The sequence below is a fragment of the Bufo gargarizans genome, chromosome 11, assembly GCF_014858855.1.
Source record: "Bufo gargarizans isolate SCDJY-AF-19 chromosome 11, ASM1485885v1, whole genome shotgun sequence".
Classification (NCBI taxonomy): Eukaryota; Metazoa; Chordata; class Amphibia; order Anura; family Bufonidae; genus Bufo; species Bufo gargarizans.
In genome coordinates, this window is record NC_058090.1 from 24595431 (window position 1) to 24616672 (window position 21242).

Sequence of the window (21242 nt, forward strand, 5' to 3'; positions counted from 1 at the left end):
TGAGTACGGGCAGGAGCGCATATTGCTGTTCCTGCCTGTGTTCCCTGGACTATTACTAACTCTTGGCATAGCACATGGGTACCCTGTACCCATGTACTATGCCAGGATTAGCTGAGCGGAGCGGGATCCTGCTTCTGCCTGCTTTGCAAAGCTAAGAGAACAGCTAAGGAAAAAGAGTAGTAAAAATAGAAAATTCATTAATAAAGTATATTAGAGTTAGTTTTATTAGGGCATTAGGGAGAACATATTAAAAGTTTAGATAAAGGTTTAGTTACTTTTTAATGTCAACATTCTAGGTGGTCTAGGACTGTGACAGGATCAGCCAACCATGTGTGTGTGGGGTGTCCTGACTCTTCTGGACTGCAGACTTTGAGAAAAAGAAGGATCTGGCAGGTTGGATGTCAACATGCCCGACCCTTTGTTCTCAGAGGAGACAGCGGCCTCAGCGCACATGTGTATGGGGGCATCAGGATGAATAGCTATCAAAAGCCAGCTAAGGTGTATGGCCACCTTTTAGGGAGTCTTGTCAGCAGTTCTGACCATGCTAAACTACTGACAGCTCTAGGAAGAGAATGGGAGAGCAGGAGAAACATAACTTTTGTAGAGATTTTATCAGGAGTAAAGTGAATAGGAAGTTTTGTTCTGCCAGGTTCTCCTTCTGCCATTGCCCAGGAGGTGGAGCTTCACTGTGAAGTGCTCTCCACTCTCTGCACTGAGCTGCTTCGGCATGGCAGCTGTGGTGGTGTCCTGGTTGGATGCTACTGCTGTCACTCAGACTAGGGGAGGGGCTATAGAGCAGTTTAATGCAGGGGCAGAATCTAGCAGGACAAAACTTCATATTCACACTACTCCTTATGATATAAGCTCCACAATAGGTCTTGCTCTCCTCAGCCACTACCTAGTGCTGTCAGCAGTTTGTCATCTAACTAAAGACAATACTACTGCCACCAGCATGCAAAATAAACATAATATATGTCCAAAAAAGCCAAAGGGTGGCAGGACAACCGCGGTGAAGAAAATGCCTGTATTTTACTCCCAGCCTCCACAAGGAGCATGTACGTGCGGCTCCTACGCATGTTCCTAGCTTAATTAATCACTATATTTAGCTGGGGGAAGTCATGGCTGCTTTCACGGTAACCATGGTCACAAATGCAAATTGAAATCAAAACATATAGGTGAGATTTATATTAAAGGGGGAACATTTCCAATTTACATATTCATTATTACCACCCCCTTTTCCATTTCCAACATTCAATTTCTAGATGCCTTCATCTGTGGCTCAGGAGTCAAACACTGGATGCAACTCCAGCACCTAGCTCACCCATGACAAAGGCATTTGCAGATTCCCTAATTTAATGGAAGCCCATCCCTTACATCCAGGATCCCTCTGCCAAAAAATGGGACAGCTCCTCACTATGTATCGATATCTGCTTTATTTATTGGTGTCTAGTTGCCTAGCAACCTCACTGTGTACTGGAAAGGTGACCACCCACACGGCTCCTTTGCTTTTAGTACAATTCAGTGGTCACCCCATATTTCTAAAGCAGACCTGGACAGCGCTGACCCCCTAATACAACTCCTTTAATCTGGCATCAGATATTCTGATCGTTCGCCATCTATTTAAATAACAGGATTAATAACCAGTTGCTATGGCACTCGCGCTCTGCCGCAGTTGCAGATTTTGTCTTGTCTTCCCATTTTGGGAATATATCATTTTCTATGGCTATCTGATAATCCAGAATATTTGATTATCCAACTTCTATTAATTCTGGAAAAAAAAGGGTTGTCTTACTGTCGCAACCCCTTTTTAGGGCTCATGCACACAAACGTATTTTTCTTCCATTTATGTTCCGTATTTTTACAGGTCGAGAACCGATCATTTCAACGGGGCGTGAAAAAAAACCGGAAATGACTCCATGTGCATCACATGTCCGCATAAAAAAATAGAACATATCTTATTCTTGTCCGTTGCGGACAGGCATTGTTACAATGGATCCGCAAAAAAGAGGATGCAACATGGATGTCATCCATTTTTGCTTTTTTGGGACCTGTATTTTGTGGACTGCAAAATACATACGGTCGTGTGCAGGAGCCCTTAGACTGAAGCCAACTCGTTGATCAGCTGATCGCTGGGGATCCAGCAATATAAATCCTCAGGAATAGTGGCCTCTACAGGGGAAATGTAGTATTACATGGTGCAGTTCAGATGACCCCTCCATGATGCCTTCTGTATCACATATGCTTTCCCGGGGCATGATGGGATGTGACACCATGCTGAGCCCCACGCAGAACATACGCCACGCGCTTCAGACCTGAATAGTGGCAGCCAGAACAATGAACACTTCATAGATATTTAATCTCCTCCTTTCCAGGCGCCGGGCAACGCATATTTGATGAAACTGCCGTTTAATGTGCGACTAATGTCGGTATCTGGCGGATTATGACTCCATTTGTACGTCTGCCATACCGCTGACCTGCGCGTTGTAACATCCCGCTTTTTAATATCTCTGGATGGCTTTTCCTCCATTTCATTCATTGATTTCATGTACAGGCCCCTCCCCTTCCCCGATACTTATGGTTAATCAATACGGACGTCGTTTCATTAGGATTATCACCATCGCTCCGCACCCCCTCCCCCTATCACAACTCATCGCCATTGATTCCCTGCCCCCACCTCTCTGATCTTCGCACTTCCGATGAGAATGTTCTGTTCTTTCATTGTTGGTCATTGGATCTTGGATTTGGCTTCGCTCCGTCAGGTTCACCCTTCCCAAATATCAGAACTAGAAGTTTGGCCTCTTGTGTGATTTGTCCGAGGACTTCATGAAGCCTTTCCAAGTTACCTTGGCCTCTGGTGACATTCCCTAATCCACAATCCCATCACACACAGCCTGACCCGCAGGTTAATATCCTCCGTTCTCCTAAAGTAATAGATGTGTCAGTCTTAACTGCAGTTCTGTCATTCTATTCACAAATCAGGTTTTGAAGTGCCATAGATCCCACTCACTTTGCAGCCCTTGATTAAACCCGATATCTTCCACCCCTACATCTCACAGGGGTGCAGGAGGGTGAAAAATGGTCAGAAATTGGTCAAAATTCATTTTCCTTTCTGAACTAACCCAATAAATATAGAATAAAACCACCCATCTCACCTCCCTGGACCCCTGAGGTCTGTATTATGGTATGACTCTACAATGATAAACGTTACTCCTTATGAAAAGGATAGGGATATAACTTACCGAGTAGTGGGGGCCCGGCCATCCCCGTCTATCCTGAGAATGGGGTCCCGGTCCCCCACCCTGATGGGGCGACAGGTCAAGCAAGATCCCTGCTGCTCCATTCATTCTCTATGGGACTGCTGGAGACTCCTGAGCTCTGTGAAGGAACTGGATCTGTTTTCTGGATTGGCGGGGGGTCCCAGCAGTTGGACCCCGACCAATCTGTTAGTTACCCCCTATCATGGCACATCCGCAGTCACTACTGAATCTGAATGGTGACAAATTGGCCAAGAATGAGACAATTTCCCCCAATCTGACCAGCGTATTGGTAATTAAAGGGACATACACTACAAAAATCTGCAATGATGGGCGTGATCTTCTCACTATATGTATATTTTGGGCGTTCGCGGTTGCTACCCCTAAGTATAGGGTTCCACAAAGTGATGACTAAACTGATGGTTATTCCGCTGTACGACAACTACTGTGCGCCTGAAAGTCACTGTACAGTCCGAGCCTAATCCAAAAACTTCCACCAATCAGAAATCATTTTAGGCGATATTAAAGGGGCACTCCGGAAAAACTGCACAGTGTGATGCCCAGTGCAGAGAGCGAGGGGCGGAGCATGACACATGTATTTGAAGTACGCCAGCTCCGTCCGGAGCTAGGTACAGTAACACAATGTACCAGTTTTACGTGATGTGTTCGTTTAAATCAGTCCACCCTCCAGCGACTTTATCAGCCGTGAATGTCTTATTTGCAGTGACTGTATTCCCCTTGATCGTGGGGGCGTCTCATCTCTTCCTACCCCAGGAGGCGGCACGCCCGCCACCACACACGTGTCCTCCGTAATGGGACTCGTCGTGCCTCCAGGTGGTGAGGGAATCAGAGCGGGAAACCAGCAGCCAGTCACACTGACCCGGATCCTCTGAACGGCAGGGGAATATAATGCCGGCTGATTGGCGGCTGCAATGTAACAGCCAATGCAGACTGATCTGCGCCGGGTCTGGTAGTGCGTGCAGTATGGTTACACCTACTACACCTTAAAGTGAATCTCTACCTTTTAATACCATGACATTTTTAAGTCCGACATTTTATGCTGATTAACTTTTTAATATATCTTTATGGCGCTCAGAGCTTAATTTTTCCGATACATAGCATCAAATCCGCTGCATACTGATACATTTCTGGTTATCATCAGCCACCACTAGAGGGAGCTTAAGAGCTTGCTGCAATAGACTTCAAAGCTCACCATATGCTACAAGATAACTCATCTGTCATCTGCAAATTATCCGTCATCAGAAGTGATGGCATTTTAGGCCCCTGAAGAGACGAGCGGGTGTCACCCTGCGGACTCGTAGCGCAGCCCCCGGCATGAACGAACTTCCAGCACTGCCGGGGTCACACAGCATTACATTGATTTATGTTGCGATGCAACCCTTAGGCATCGTTCACACTTCAGTGTTTGGTCAGTGATTTCCATCAGTGATTTGTGAGCCAAAACCAGAAGTGGAGCCTCCACAGACATGAGGTAGAAGGGAAAGATCTGCTCCTGTTCTGTGTTTAGCGTTGCACCTGGTTTTGGCTCACAAATCACTGATGGAAATCACTGACCAAACACTGAAGTGTGAACGAGGCCTTAGAGTTCTGGAATGCATTGGATAACACTGACACCATTATGTCAGTGTTATCCAATACATTCCAGGCCTCTAAGGGTTACATAGCATCATAAATCAATTTAATGCTATGTGACCCCGGCAGTGCTGGAAGTTCAGGCCGGGGGCTGCGCTGCGAGTCCGCAGGGTGACACCCGCTCGTCTGAAAGGGGCCTTAGGGCTGTTTCACACATGAAAACAAAAAAACGTATGCGCCATATGGAGCCGTTTTGTAATTTTTTCTATAGTTTTATTTTTTTTTTTTTTCTGCATTGTGTGCTTTTTGCAATCTATTGACTTCTATAGGCTAAAAACAATACAAAAAAATAAAAAAAAACATGAGCATAAGAAACATGTATAAAACACATTCTATGTATTGGCAACTTTCTTTCAATGAAAATTACATTTGAGAATTAAAACAGGTCTGTATACTGCAAGTGTGAACGAGCTCTTGCTTATATGGGCAAACAGGGATGTGATTGGCATGTTGTCCGCCCTTGTCTCATCTCGGTGACTGACGGCAAATTGCTCCCCACATCTGCGATTGGTGACGGCTATGAAGTTACAGAGCTCAATGCCCCTCTGCTGCGAAATGAGGTACATACGAGAGCGCCGCTGAGCTGCATTCTGAATACACAGCGTGACCCGAGCATCAAGAGCGGCTGGTGGGATGCGACAATGGGCGCTGAATCAGCCTGCAGAGGACCAGGAGATGAGAGCCGACTCAATAGGGCACAGCTGATGTCTAGAACAATATCACAGGGTTAGGACATGGGCACAAAGCCGTGGGGGAGGGCGGTACGGGGGGAAATTGCATGAAGGAAGCTGTAGGGCTCCTCTCTTAGGTTCACGTTGCTAGGGTACAGGAATGAAGAGGAGGACGTCTCATCGCCATCTGCTGCATTCAACACGCCCTATAAACAATCTGGAAAGTTGTAGACTCTTGGAAAGTCTTCAGACAATTACAAGATCTGTAAACAGTCAAATTCATGCCAACAGTAAAAGTCACAAAACATAATATATTACAAAATGTTTTAATTTAACTGGAAATTAAAATAACATGGAAGTAATTAATATAAGGCTACTTTCACACTTGCGATCGGAGCCGATCCGTCTGGGGTCTGCACAGACGGATCCACTCCTATAATGCAAACTATGGTATCCATTCAGAACGGATCCGTCTGCATTATATTGTAGAAAAAAGTCTGTCCAATTTGTAGTCAGATGGATCCGTCCAGACTTTGCATTGAAAGTCAATGGGGGAAGGATCCGTTTGAAATTGCACCATATTGTGTCAACGTCAAACGGATCCGTCCCCATTGACCTACATTGTAAGTCTGGACGGATCCGTTTGGCTCCGCACGGCAAGGCGGACACGAAAACGCTGCAAGCTGCGTTCGGGTGACCTGTCCGCCTGCTGAGCGGAACGGAGGCAAAACAGAGCCATACTGATGCGGGCCGCTTGTGAGAGCCTTCAAACGGAACTCACAAGCGGAACCCCGAACGCAAGTGTGAAAGTAGCCTAATACTGTTCCTATGTGACAGAGTATAACTACTAAAATACTGCTCCTATGTACAAGAATATAACTACTAAAATACTGCTCCTATGTACAAGAATATATCTACTATAATACTGCCTCCTATGTACAGGAATATAACTACTATAATACTGCTCCTATGTACAAGAATATAACTACTATAATACTGCTCCTATGTACAAGAATATAACTACTATAATACTGCTCCTATGTACAGGAATATAACTACTATAATACTGCTCCTATGTGCAAGAATATAACTACTATAATACTGCTCCTATGTACAAGAATATAACTACTATAATACTGCTCCTATGTACAGGAATATAACTACTATAATACTGCTCCTATGTACAAGAATATTAATACTATAATACTGCTCCTATGTACAAGAATTAAACTACTATATACTGCCTCCTATGTACAAGAATATAACTACTAAAATACTGCTCCTATGTACAAGAATATAACTACTATAATACTGCTCCTATGTACAAGAATATACTACTATAATACGCCTCCATGTACAAGAATATAACTACTATAATACTGCCTCCTATGTGCAAGAATATAACTACTATAATACTGCTCCTATGTACAAGAATATAACTACTATAATACTGCTGCTATGTACAAGAATATAACTACTATAATACTGCTCCTATGTACAAGAATATAACTACTATAATACTGCTCCTATGTACAAGAATATAACTACTATAATACTGCTCCTATGTACAAGAATATAACTACTATAATACTGCCTCCTATGTACAACGAATATAACTACTATAATACTGCCTCCTATGTGCAGGAATATAACTACTATAATACTGCTCCTATGTACAAGAAATAGCCTACGTATAATACTGCTGCCTATGCTACAAGAATATAACTACATATAATACTGCCTCCTATGTACAAAGAATATAACTACTATAATACTGACTCCTATGTACAAGACTATAACTACTATAATACTGACTCTAGCTAAGCTATAACTATATAATACTGCTACTATGTCCAAGACTCATAACTACTATAAATACGGTCCTCCTATGTACAGAGAATATAACTACGATAATACTGCCTCCGATGTACAGACTATAACTACTATAGATACTGCCTCCTATTGATACAAGAATATAACTACTATAATACTTGTCCCCTATGTTACAAGAATATAACTACTATAATACTGCCCTCACCTATGTACAAGAATATAACTACTATAATACTGCTCCTATGTACAAGAATATAACTACTATAATACTACTGCTCCTATGTACAAGAATATAACTACTATAATACTGCTCCTATGTACAAGAATATAACTACTATAATACTGCTCCTATGTACAAGAATATAACTACTATAATACTCCTATGTACAAGAATATAACTACTATAATACTGCTCCTATGTACAAGAATATAACTATAATACTGCTCCTATGTACAAGAATATAACTACTAATACTGCTCCTATGTACAAGAATATAACTACTATAATACTGCTCCTATGTACAAGAAACTACTATAATACTGCTCCTATGTACAAGAATATAACTACTATAATACTGCTCCTATGTACAAGAATATAACTACTATAATACTGCTCCTATGTACAAGAATATAACTACTATAATACTGCTCCTATGTACAAGAATATAACTACTATAATACTGCCTATGTACAAGAATATAACTACTATAATACTGCTCCTATGTACAAGAATATAACTACTATAATACTGCTCCTATGTACAAGAATATAACTACTATAATACTGCTCCTATGTACAAGAATATAACTACTATAATACTGCTCCTATGTACAAGAATATAACTACTATAATACTGCTCCTATGTACAAGAATATAACTACTATAATACTGCTCCTATGTACAAGAATATAACTACTATAATACTGCTCCTATGTACAAGAATATAACTACTATAATACTGCTCCTATGTACAAGAATATAACTACTATAATACTGCTCCTATGTACAAGAATATAACTATAATACTGCTCCTATGTACAAGAATATAACTACTATAATACTGCTCCTATGTACAAGAATATAACTACTATAATACTGCTCCTATGTACAAGAATATAACTACTATAATACTGCTCCTATGTACAAGAATAAACTACTAATACTGCTCCTATGTACAAGAATATAACTACTATAATACTGCTCCTATGTACAAGAATATAACTACTATAATACTGCTCCTATGTACAAGAATATAACTACTATAATACTGCTCCTATGTACAAGAATATAACTACTATAATACTGCTCCTATGTACAAGAATATAACTACTATAATACTGCTCCTATGTACAAGAATATAACTACTATAATACTGCTCCTATGTACAAGAATATAACTACTATAATACTGCTCCTATGTACAAGAATATAACTACTATAATACTGCTCCTATGTACAAGAATATAACTACTATAATACTGCTCCTATGTACAAGAATATAACTACTATAATACTGCTCCTATGTACAAGAATATAACTACTATAATACTGCTCCTATGTACAAGAATATAACTACTATAATACTGCTCCTATGTACAAGAATATAACTACTATAATACTGCTCCTATGTACAAGAATATAACTACTATAATACTGCTCCTATGTACAAGAATATAACTACTATAATACTGCTCCTATGTACAAGAATATAACTACTATAATACTGCTCCTATGTACAAGAATATAACTACTATAATACTGCTCCTATGTACAAGAATAACTACTATAATACAAGAATATGACTACCTATTAATACTACTGCCCCTATGTACAAGAATATAACTACTATAATACTGCCTCCTATGTACAAGGATATAACTACTATAATACCGCTCCTATGTACAAGAATATAACTACTATAATACTGCTCCTATGTACAAGAATATAACTATTATAATACTGCTCCTATGTACAAGAATATAACTACTATAATACTGCTCCTATGTACAGGAATATAACTACTATAATACTGCTCCTATATACAAGAATATAACTACTATAATACTGCTCCTATATACAAGAATATAACTACTATAATACTGCTCCTATGTACAAGAATATAACTACTATAATACTGCCTCCTATGTACAAGAATATAACTACTATAATACTGCTCCTATGTACAAGAATATAACTACTATAATACTGCTCCTATGTACAGGAATATAACTACTATAATACTGCTCCTATGTACAAGAATATAACTACTATAATACTGCTCCTATGTACAAGAATATAACTACTATAATACTGCTCTATGTACAAGAATAAGTTTACCGAATTCCTGCCTGACTACTTATTTTGCTCACCGTCTGCTGTCCTAACCTTTGCTTGTTCACTGTTTTGCCTGATTGTCGCCTTCCTCGACCTTAGACATTTTTTGGGATATGCACAAACCAGGCTTTACCCTCGGTTTCTTTCCTGACTATGAGTATTGCCTGATCACTTTGGTGCTTTGCCGGACCCCCGTGGATCAGCAGTAGGGCTGCACGATACGGGAATTTTGTGCGATTGCGATTAGGGCCCTAAAAATTGCGATAACGATATGCAATGCGATATTTTAAGGGAATTGTGCTAGAGGTCTATTTGCTTGGATTTTCAAGGCAAAATCACACACAAATTACTGATGATGCTGAAATGTAGTTATGCTCAACTCAAGAACTGAAATGCAGTGTTTTTCAAAATAAAACCTCTTTTACTAAAGTAACTAACATATTTGCATTACTGCAAAAGTACAAAATACAAAACTTGCCATTTTCTTAATAGCGCTGCACAGAACAGATAAATAGAAGAACATTTGTTCATTAAAATAACGACTTGCCTCCAGCCCCTCCCCCTCTCCGCACTGTAACTGATGTATCGCCGGCCGCGCTGTGCAGCATAGCGGCCGGCGATACATCCGTGTCAGCCACGTAAAAAGTCAACCATCGCTTAATAAGGCGCACTGCCATTTTCCCCCCACTTTTGGGGGGAAAAAGTTTGTCTTATAAAGCGAAAAATATGGTAATATAATTGCAGCATTTTTGGGTCGGCCAATTGGCGATTGCGATATGGCGATTAATTGCGATTGCTTTGGCGATATATTGTGCAGGCCTAATCAGCAGTCAACTACTCCAGGAGGTAATGGCCTGGTTATTCCCCTGCAGTGAAGTCTAGATACCCGTACAGGGGTTCAAAGGGTGAATACCAGGAAACTGCCAGAACAGCGCCCTTAGTTTTAGCCCAAAGTCAGTCGGCACAGAGAGTCCACACCCACTGCCTTTTACATTGGCACAGTTTGGGTCGGTACGTAGGTGCTCCAACACTGGTAAATGTAGGCTAGTTCCTTCCTACCCACACGTTGTTTCCGGTACTGCGGTGCGAATACGTCAATGGTGCTGAGCTGCAATACCAGGCACGGCATATGACTGAGAGTGTCCGCTTATTGGAAATAACTGATGGAAGAGCTGAAGGTGTCCGTGCCGAGAGCGCCTGCTCTGGAGCTCCATAATACAGCCCCACCCACGCTTCTCCATATTGAAATCAATGAGCTTCCACTGGGTCTATTAGGCTTAGCGTTGAGCTGGATTTGGCTCAGGGCTCGAGGTAATGGGTGGGGGGAGGCATAACCAGGCAATCCGGCAGTAACGGCCTCCGTCCATCAATCTAATGGCTGCATCAATGAGGCTTTGGATGCAGGAACATAAAGCGTATAAATATCCGATGCATGTGCGGCTCTGGATCCTGATCAGTGGGGGAGGGGATGGGCTCATCCGCAGCGGCACAACGCGCCATTTGCTGACCCTGGAGAAAGGAATTGCTTTATTTGTGAACCTGATCGGGTGTTCAGCCGTCCGTCTGCATCTACATCATTTCTGCCCCGATTCCCTCACACAGCGGACACGGCCTCTATGGAGCTCGATGAGCCTCCGTGGCTGCGGTCCCGCTGCTCACACTCCTGCTCCTAAATGACTCGCCCCGGGGCCGCCACAGTGACCTCATTCAGTGATATCGGAGGCGCCGCTCACTGCTGCTTCTCTGGGTAAAATGGATACAAGGGCATATGTTCCCCTTCACTATGGGGTCAGCCATTTTGGAGGCAGGGCTTATGTAATACAAAGGGCACGCCTACCGCCAAAAGGTACGTACCTAGAATTTGTATAAAATATTAAAGGGCATCAGCAGATTTGTACCTATGACACTGGCTGACCTGTTACATGTGCGCTTGTAACAGGTTAGTTTTAAGATATGCAACTGAGCCTCTAGGAACAACAGGGGTGTTACCGTTACACCTAGAGGCTCAGCTCTCTCTGCAACTGCAGCTGTGCCCCCAGGACTTTGATTGACATGATGTCTCCTGGCCCTGACTTCTCCTAAAGTCAATCACAGTGCAAAGGGTGCGGCAGTTGCAGAGAGAGCAGAGCCTCTAGGTGTAACGGTAACGCCCCTTTTGCTACTAGAGGCTCATTTGCATATATTAAAATCTTTCCATTATACTGCATTTCTCTGTGTAGGCTTCACTATTGGTCTTGGCTCACAATTAGGGTTCATGTACATGACCATGCCTTTTTTTTTTTGCAAAAAACGGATGCCGTCCGTGTGCCTTCCGCAATTTGCGGAACAGAATAGGAGGCCCATTTTAGAAATGCCTATTCTTGTCTGCAAAACGGCCAAGAATAGGACATGCCTAATGATTTTTGCGGGGCGGATGCAGACAGCACACAGAGTCATTTGCGGACCCATTGAAATGAATGGTTCCGTATACGGACCGTATATGGAATCAAAATACGGCCCATATACGGAACGCAAAAAACGTTTGTGCGCTTGAGCCCTAACTGACAGAAATAACTGATCAAATAACTGAACTGTATTTTACTCCAGAGCTGCACTCACTATTCTGCTGGTGCAGTCACTGTTTACATGCATTACTTATCCTGTACTGATCCTGAGTTACATCCTGTATTATACTCCAGAGCTGCACTCACTATTCTGCTGGTGGATTTGCTGTGTACATACATTACTTATCCTGTACTGATCCTAAGTTACATCCTGTATTATCCTCCAGAGCTGCACTCACTATTCTGCTGGTGCAGTCACTATGCACATACATTACTTATCCTGTACTGATCCTGAGTTACATCCTGTATTATACTCCAGAGCTGCACTCACTATTCTGCTGGTGCAGTCACTGTGTACATACATTACTTATCCTGTACTGATCCTGAGTTACATCCTATATTATACTCCAGAGCTGCACTCACTATTCTGCTGGTGCAGTCACTGTGTACATACATTACTTATCCTGTACTGATCCTGAGTTACATCCTGTATTATACTCCAGAGCTGCACTCACTATTCTGCTGGTGCAGTCACTGTGTACATACATTACTTATCCTGTACTGATCCTGAGTTACATCCTGTATTATACTCCAGAGCTGCACTCACTATTCTGCTGGTGCAGTCACTGTGTACATACATTACTTATCCTGTATCAGGATGTAATACAGGGATCTCCCTGAGGAAGGCATTCGTCAATTCCGAAAAAACGTTGGTGGAAATTGTGGTCCAAGGAGGCACAGGTACCCAGTGTGACCCCACACGAAGTCTCCTTCCCTAGGATTACCAGCGTGGTTTCCCTCGCGCGCATGTGTCACCGGCCAGGACCGCACGCGCTAGCAGAGGAAACTGAAGATTGAAGACTCACAGCACAGCAGCACTACCATCTTTGTGAAGTTTGCATTCTCTGCAACATCACATTATCACAGAGCACCAGAAAGTCAGCGGGGGTCTAGTTAGTTATTTAACATTAATCAGGGGTTCGGGCAATTAACCCCCTCTAGACCGGCAGCGACGCACTCCACGGAGTGTCATTTAGTGCAATCTCTATCTTCACCTCTACAACGGCAGTGGAGGCATCATCAAATCTCTAGATATGTTACGAATTTCTGCTTTGCAGCCTGCAGAGTTGTGAATGCAGCTCTGAAGTATAACCTACCTAAAAAAATCTATGTTCGGGTCCATTCACAAATCCGTGTGTGTTTTGCGGATCCACAAAACACGGACATCGGCGATGTGCGTTCCGCATTTTGCAGACCGCACATTGCTGGCATTCTCATAGAAAATGCCTTTTCTTGTCCGCAATTGCGGACAAGAATAGGACATGTTCTATAATTTTTGGGATCGGAATTGCGGACCCGGAAGTACGGATCCGCAATTCCGGATCCGGGCAGCACATCGTGCTGCCCCATAGAAATGAATGGGTCCGCAATTCCGTTCCGCAAAATGCGGAACGAAATTACGGAAGTGTGAATGGACCCTTATAGAAGGAATTCATTGGTTGGAGGAAACCAGGGATAATGGGTGGAAGTATCTGTACAGCCAAACATCAAGGTTGGACCTCTAATGAGATTAATGAGTTTAGGCCTCTAGTGAAGTAAGTGAGGTTGGTGAGGTTAAACCTCTAGTGAAGCTACTGAAATTGGACTTCTGGTGAGGTAGGTAAAGCTGGACATCTAGTGAGGTTAGTGAAGCTGAACCTCTAGTCAGTTTGGAGAAGTTTGACCCCTACTGAGGTTATTGACGTGGAACCCATAGTGAGACTGGACTTTTAGTGAGATGAATGAGTGTAGACCTTTAGTGAGGTTGGACCTGTTGTGAGATTAATGAGGTTAGATCTCTAACGGGGCAAAGTAAGAACTCTAGTAAGATTAGTGAGGTTGCCCTGGACATTATCATGGAAACAAGATGGATCCTTCCAGAAACTGTTGCCAAAAACTGAGGCCTCATTCAGATTTCCATGTCCATCCATGTTTCATCTATAAAGATGTTTTTGAAGAATCCGTGTTTGTTCGATTGTCCGTTTTTCCCTCTGTGTTTCATCCCTATTCCACAGACAGTCCTCAGCTAAAAATTAATTTCCGAAGCATCTTCTACCAATGGTCTGTGAAACACTGACGGAACACGGATGCCATTTGTGTGGTGTCAGTGGTTTTCACGCAGACTTCAATGGGAGTGTTGAGTCCACAAGTAGTGCATGTCTCCGTGATTTTTCCACTGACCCACAGTCAGCAAAAAAACACTGAAGTGTGAGTAGACAAATTAAAATCACTGTGCATTTGTGCTGTCTGTGGAAAATGCAGATACCACAGGTCCAAGAAAAACGGAAATGTGAACAAGGCCTCAGACGTTCCGATTTCTCGACAGTGTAACACTGAAATTTTGCTGGCTCAAACCAACAGCTCGAGATGATTCTTCTTCCTCTAAAGTCTACAGATGGCACCCAACAATCCCAAGGGAATCATTCTAGTGAATATATGTTGGGTGGAGGAACAGTTGGAGATCAGATAAGCCTAACCTTCCTTTGGTGTGGTCCACCATTGGTGGAGTTGCCCAAACTGATTGTAGTTCTCTCAAGTGTTGGAAATGAATGTAAAATTTGAAAGTTATATCTTGCCAACCCACGAAGGATCTTTGTACCCATTGCCTTCTTGGTTAATAGTGTCTAGGATTACAGGTTGTACTCTGCGTATTCCATGTTTGTCTTCCACTGAAATCTACAAGAATGATGTCGGATCTTGGATCAAGACTTGGTTGGTTAGGTTCTCAATACAATTACATGACCCTTGATCCTGAGATTCTGATGCCCCTACATGACCTGTGTACGGGGTGCCAGTGCACCCATCACCATGCTGCAATGTAAACCAGTCTAATCTTGATCAGTACCCATATCCATACTAACTTATTCAATTGGAGGAGAACGTGTGCTTATAACCACTTGGAAAAGTTGTCCTATCAGAACAAATCCCAACACTGTGCTGATCAAAGAGGAACAAGCTTCAATTGAGCAAAGTGAAATTCATGGACGGCCATGCAACATGGTCCTCTCAGCTCTGACTAACGGAGGGGGTCTTTCCATAATGTCCCAAATGAAAGGTACTTTCCTGATGGAACTCCTTTAAAGTGCCAGTAGATCGACATATAGGTTCTCCACAAGGCAACAACTTGACTCCTAAGTGTCCCAGTGAATGGCTAGGCATCAAATATGCCAACCCGGGTCTGTATAGAGACCTTCTTGTGGGTCAAACTTCAGAGGCTAAACCACTGGGAGCCACAAACTTTGAGATACACTTCTTCGATTAAGCTCTCCCAGAGTCTGGACCATACCACTAATAATCCAGGGGAGTGGAAAGAACTTCCTAATTACAGTCTATGTCTGGTTTGGTTCATCCCTAGTTAGGTGTCAAGGCTCTTTGAAGAGGTCCTCAGGGATTTTGTATATTAATGGCCTATACTCAGAGATTGACAGGGTCCAACTCCTGGCACGCCCGTCGATCTACTGTGCAAACATATCACATGACCTAGGAGCAGCTTAGTCCCATTCAAGTGGAAAGCGCCATTGCTGATCAGCCCTCACCGATCTGATATTTATGACCTGTCCTGAGGATGAAAATCCAGGAAACCCTATAATGGGTTGGGCACTGACTTACTGTGAAGTACCTACAGGGGGCACTAGACAGAAAGTTTCTTCCTTCTGGAGGAGAGCTAATTTGCATACTTTTCCCAGGAACCATTGCGGGATCTGAACCAGGAGAACCAGTACCTCCAAGAGGACATACTACAGAGAAATGACCAGGTCCTGGGAGAGTGAGCGTGTCCCTGGCTGACACTGTGGGGGCTGATTAGTGGGTACAATAGCGCCCTCTATGTCAGTGTGAAGAGGTCTTAGTGACAAGTCCCCTCTAAATACAGTGACAACCCTTGTAGGACCCATGTTGCTGGGTTGTCACTGCTACCTCCATACAGTTACCTATGGGGAAGGAGAAACATACACGGGCGCAATATATTTTTTTTATTGCCCCTCATTGGTAGGTGGGGGGAACATACTACATAGGCCTATATGTGTTCTGTCTCTATGTTCACTATGTCCCAGTCATTAGCCACAGAACTCTGCTACATCGCTCTGCACTGCGGTAACTCTGCAGGCGCCCCTCTAATATTTTAGGGTTACATACTGGACTCTGCTACACACCCCAAACCTGTGCAACATCTCTGAGACATTGTCTGTAGACAGATGTAGCAGGGCTGAGTGTGTTATTTCATTCTCTAACAGCTCTACTGTTATTGTGCCTTTTTAGCTGCAATTCCTATGTAACACCACAATGAATCGTGCTACATAACAAACTCATCTCTGCTACTCTCTGTGCACGCCGTGAAACCGGATATCCACATTATACAGCTTGATGAAAGGCACCAAAACGTTGCTATAATATGTACCACTGATGTTGAAAAACCAATAAAAATCTATCTTTTGAAGACCAATGGATGTGCTGTCTCAAACTAAGAATTGAGGATCTATTTACATCTCTGGGGTGGAAGAAATCCCTATGGGGCGTGCACCCACGATGGCCCCTCTTCCGAAGAGTGCTGTGGTCGCATCTTTGTCTACATGCTACTCTCTGTGCACAATGACCCCTGACAATCTGACAGAATTCTGGCAGCCATTAGGGGAAGACCACTAGCCACAGGTCTACCTGTCAGTGCGATGCACTGCTGTAAGATGTTATTGAGATGTAGCAGAGCTGAGATGGTCATACCTCACAAAAAATACAAACTCAGCTCTACTACATTGCATGTGTTACACTGTGTGCACTGCAAGCAACCAATGTGCCACAACATAAGACGCAATTACTGACAACAAGACCGATCCAGAGCGACCCCCGGGGGGCGGCGAATTTCAATTATCACCTAGAGATGTATTTCCCTGCAGCTCCAGGCAGGGCGGACAGCAGGACTGAATATCTGATCAGACGGGGCTCAGAGGGCGACCGGCTGATTCATGTGAGCGCTCTGTAATACGTTGTCCCCTTCCCCCGGCTGTGATTAAGGCGGCCATGGCACAGCATGACGGATGACAGCGCAGCGGCTGGTGTGAGGGGCTGCCCGCGCTGCGCTGGAGGGGCTGGGGATGTGTCAGCCATAGGGACAGTGACAGGGCGAGAGGAACACAGCGAATTAATCCTGTCACTCATCCAAATCCCGTATACTGGAGGCCAGATGTCACCCCCGATCCAGGAGAGAGTATACCGCCGGGAGCGTGCAGGAACGAGAACGAGTATACCGCCGGGAGCGTGCAGAGACGAGGGCGGCTGAGGTTATTACAGGACCTGTCCCTGTATACCCCCAATGGATAGATAGATATGAGATAGATGGATAGATAGATATGAGATAGATATAGATGGATAGAGATACATAAGAGATAGAAAGATAATAGATAGATATAGATGGATGGATGGATAGATATGAGATAGATATAGATGATAGATTGATTGATAGATAGATATTAGGGATGATAGGTAGATAGATATAGATAATAGATAGATAGATGATGGGTAGATACTTCTGTAGGACTTCAGGTAAATCTACAGAATTCTGAGGCGACGCTCTGGGCTCTGCTACACCCGTCCCCCCTCGCTCTGCCGCACACATTATTCATGCACACACCTCTGTTCCTCCCGTCAGTCCCGGAGTGCACGGTGTGGCGGTCGCGCAGTCGCTGACTGTACGGGATAAGATGCTGCTCCTGGGTTTCTCCATTGCTGCTCACAGTGCACTTCCCTAATATCCGATTTATAAAGACTTCTGGTGATAGACGATTACAGCGGCCGGGTACGTGGCTCATTATAATAGGCAGCCCACCCCCCTCCTTCACCCCTCACCCTGACACATTCCCTCCATCCCCCACCTTCCTATAGACTGGTAGCGAAGCTATGTGACTACAACACATGGGCCACTGATGCCAATGGCAGGCGAGCTGGCATCTCTACCGCCAGTCATGGCTGCAGTGCACTGACTGACCTAGTGGGATGCAGAGAGGGCCCTGGAGCGAGGATCAGACTGGGGCGCCAAGCTCTTCCTGCCCCATACCACCAGCCAAGGACATGAGGGGTGCAGGGGAGAAGGGTGGCATGGCCCACTGCAGAATCCTGAAACTAGAACGGCACAGAAATAGCATCAAGTGACTCAAGTTTTGCATCGGGCACAGGGTGCCATGCACCTCAAATCAACAGGTGGCCCCTGGAATAACCTGCAGAACCCATGCCTCGTCAGATGCCACCCTAGTACCTGGCACGGCCTACACAACCTATACCTCATCAGATGCCACCTGACTCCTTGACATGACCAGCAGAATTTGTGCCTCATCAGTTGCCACCCCAGTCCCTGTCATGACTTGCACAACCTATGTCTCACCCGCTGCCACCCCTGTCCCTGTAATGATCAGCAGAAGCTATGCCTCCTCAGATACCACCCCAGTCCCTGGCATGACCTGCACAACTTATTCCGTATCAGATGCCACCACATTCCTGGCATGACCAGCACAACAGGTGCCTCCCCAGTCCATGGCATGACTTGCACAACCTATGTCTCACCCTCTCCCACCCCTGTCCCTGGAATGATCAGAAAAACCTATGCCTCATCAGATGCCACCGTATTCCCTGGCATGGCCTGCAGAACCTATTCTTCATCAGATGACACCACATTCCTGGCGTGACCAGCACAACAGGTGCCTCCCCAGGCCATGGCATGACCAGCACAACCTATGCCTCATCAGATGCCACCCTATTCCCTGGCATAGCCTGCAGAACCTATTCTTCATCAGATGCCACCCCAGTCCCTGGCATGACCAGCACAACCTATGCCTCATCAGATGCCACCCTATTCCCTGGCATGGCCTGCAGAACCTATTCTTCATCAGATGCCACCCCAGTCCCTGGCATGACCAGCACAACCTATGCCTCATCAGATGCCACCGTATTCCCTGGCATGGCCTGCAGAACCTATTCTTCATCAGATGACACCACATTCCTGGCGTGACCAGCACAACAGGTGCCTCCCCAGGCCATGGCATGACCAGCACAACCTATGCCTCGTCAGATGCCACCCTATTCCCTGGCATGGCCTGCAGAACCTATTCTTCATCAGATGCCACCCCAGTTCCTGGCATGACCAGCACACCCTATGCCTCACCCGCTGCCACCCGTCCCTGTAATGGTCCGCAGAATCTATGCCTCCTCAGATGCCCCCCAGCAGTCTTGGCCCCTCACCTTGTGCAGCTTCCACATGGCCCCCAGCGCCTTGACCTCGTGGCTGCCGTGCTTGCCCTCCTCCAGGCACTGGTAGCACACCGGCATCTTGCACTGGACGCAGTACATGCTGTGGTTCTCCAGCTCGTGGTCGGTGCAGGTGGAGATCTTGCGGGGGCTCAGCCTCCGGCTCACCCTGCCCTGGGCCGGGGGCAGCAGCCGGTGCTTGGCCAGGGGCCCGCGGGGCGGGTGGCAGCGCAGGCGGCAGGGCTCGCAGTAGAAGACGTCGCACTGCTCGCACATCACCGTGGCCTCCTTGGGGCTCTTCTCGCACAGCTGGCACCTCAGGGCGGCCGCCTTGCTCTGCTGGTAGCGCTCGATCACCCCCTCCAGCACCCGGTTCTTGGCGAAGCCCCGCAGACCCCGCTCGTCCAGCAGGAGGGAGCGGTGGCACTGCGGGCAGGTCAGGCACTGGTTGCGGGCGGGAAGGGGAGGCAGCAGCGCCCCGGAGGAGTGATGGTGCGGCAGGTGGGGGGCCGGCATGCTCGGGGGGAACACCCGCACCCCGTTGGGGGACTTCTGGCAGGGGGTGGTGGGGGCGCTGGCGAAGCCTCCGTACGACCCGTAGCCGCTGTCCGCCTCGCTGTACAGACTCATCTTATCCAGGTCCAGGTAGTCGTAGTCGGACAGACCCGACGCCCGGCGACTCTGCGGGGACTCCGAGTCCGGCGTCTGCACCAGGATGTTGCGGGCACAAGCCAGGCACAAGCTGTGGGAACATGGCAGGATAATGGGCTCCCGGTAGAAGGAGCCGCACACCGGACACTTCAGCTCCTCCTCCATCTCTTCCATAGGTATCCGGTCCGACCGGTGCTGCAGCTGCAGCGACACTGCGGGGAGAAGCAGCCGGGGGGCGAAGGACACCCCCGAGCTGATCAGCTATTGGCTGGCTACCTTCCTGAGCTCTGCTCTCATTGGTTAGGTGCGGAAGAAGGGCGGGGCTAAAGGATGCTCGGCAGCATCAGCCTCCTCTTCAGGTAGGATTATTGGTTCAGCTCGTGTCAGTCAGGGGCGTGGTTAAAGGATGCTCCTCGCCAGTCCCCGCCCCTCCCCCTCGGCTCCGGCGGCGTCCTCCATCCTCGGGGCTGGGGCAGTTTCCAGGGTAATAGTCGCCCACACAGAATCTACCGCTATTAACCCGTGCATGTCCCCTGCCGGGAGGGAGGGGTCTGTCAGCCTCTGAGGGGGCGTCCACATGACAGGTTTAATTGCCTCCTGTTCACATATGAAGCCTTTGCGCTGTATTTCTCTTCACAGAGCAGCAGTTTGTGCTTCAGAGCTGCAGTACTGAGAAAGGGACAGCCACTGACAGCAAGCACTGCAGACCCTGGTACTGGGGTTCTATTCACTTCAGGGGAAGGAGCTAGGAGACAAAACATGGCTGTAATCATACAGATACTATGTAACACCATGTATGATACAATTTACACACGGGCGGTCACGTATGTACACAGCAAATACATATATGTGTAGCACATACAGTCTATGCACACGCCTGCACATGTATGTACACACCAGCAGAACAGTGAGTGCAGCTCTGGAGTATAATAGAGGATGTACCTCAGGATCAGTGCAGGATAAGTAATGTATGTACACAGTGACTGCACCAGCAGAATAGTGAGTGCAGCTCTGGAGTATAATACAGGATGTACC

At 45.5% G+C, this 21242-nt stretch overlaps 1 protein-coding gene across 14 annotated transcripts in view; it reads right to left on the reverse strand.

The window, feature by feature from the left end:
• The window catches only part of TRIM9 (tripartite motif containing 9), a 59498-nt gene extending 39117 nt beyond the window's left edge, over nt 1-20381 (reverse strand). For 13 of the 14 annotated variants that reach the window (XM_044271551.1, XM_044271548.1, XM_044271542.1 and 10 more), the window contains exon 1: nt 19551-20381. In XM_044271551.1, coding sequence (XP_044127486.1) covers nt 19551-20381 — 831 coding nt within the window. The remainder of the gene's footprint in view (nt 1-19550) is intronic. The other variant, XM_044271545.1, reaches the window with a different exon arrangement.
• Between the last annotated feature and the right edge of the window lie 861 nt (nt 20382-21242).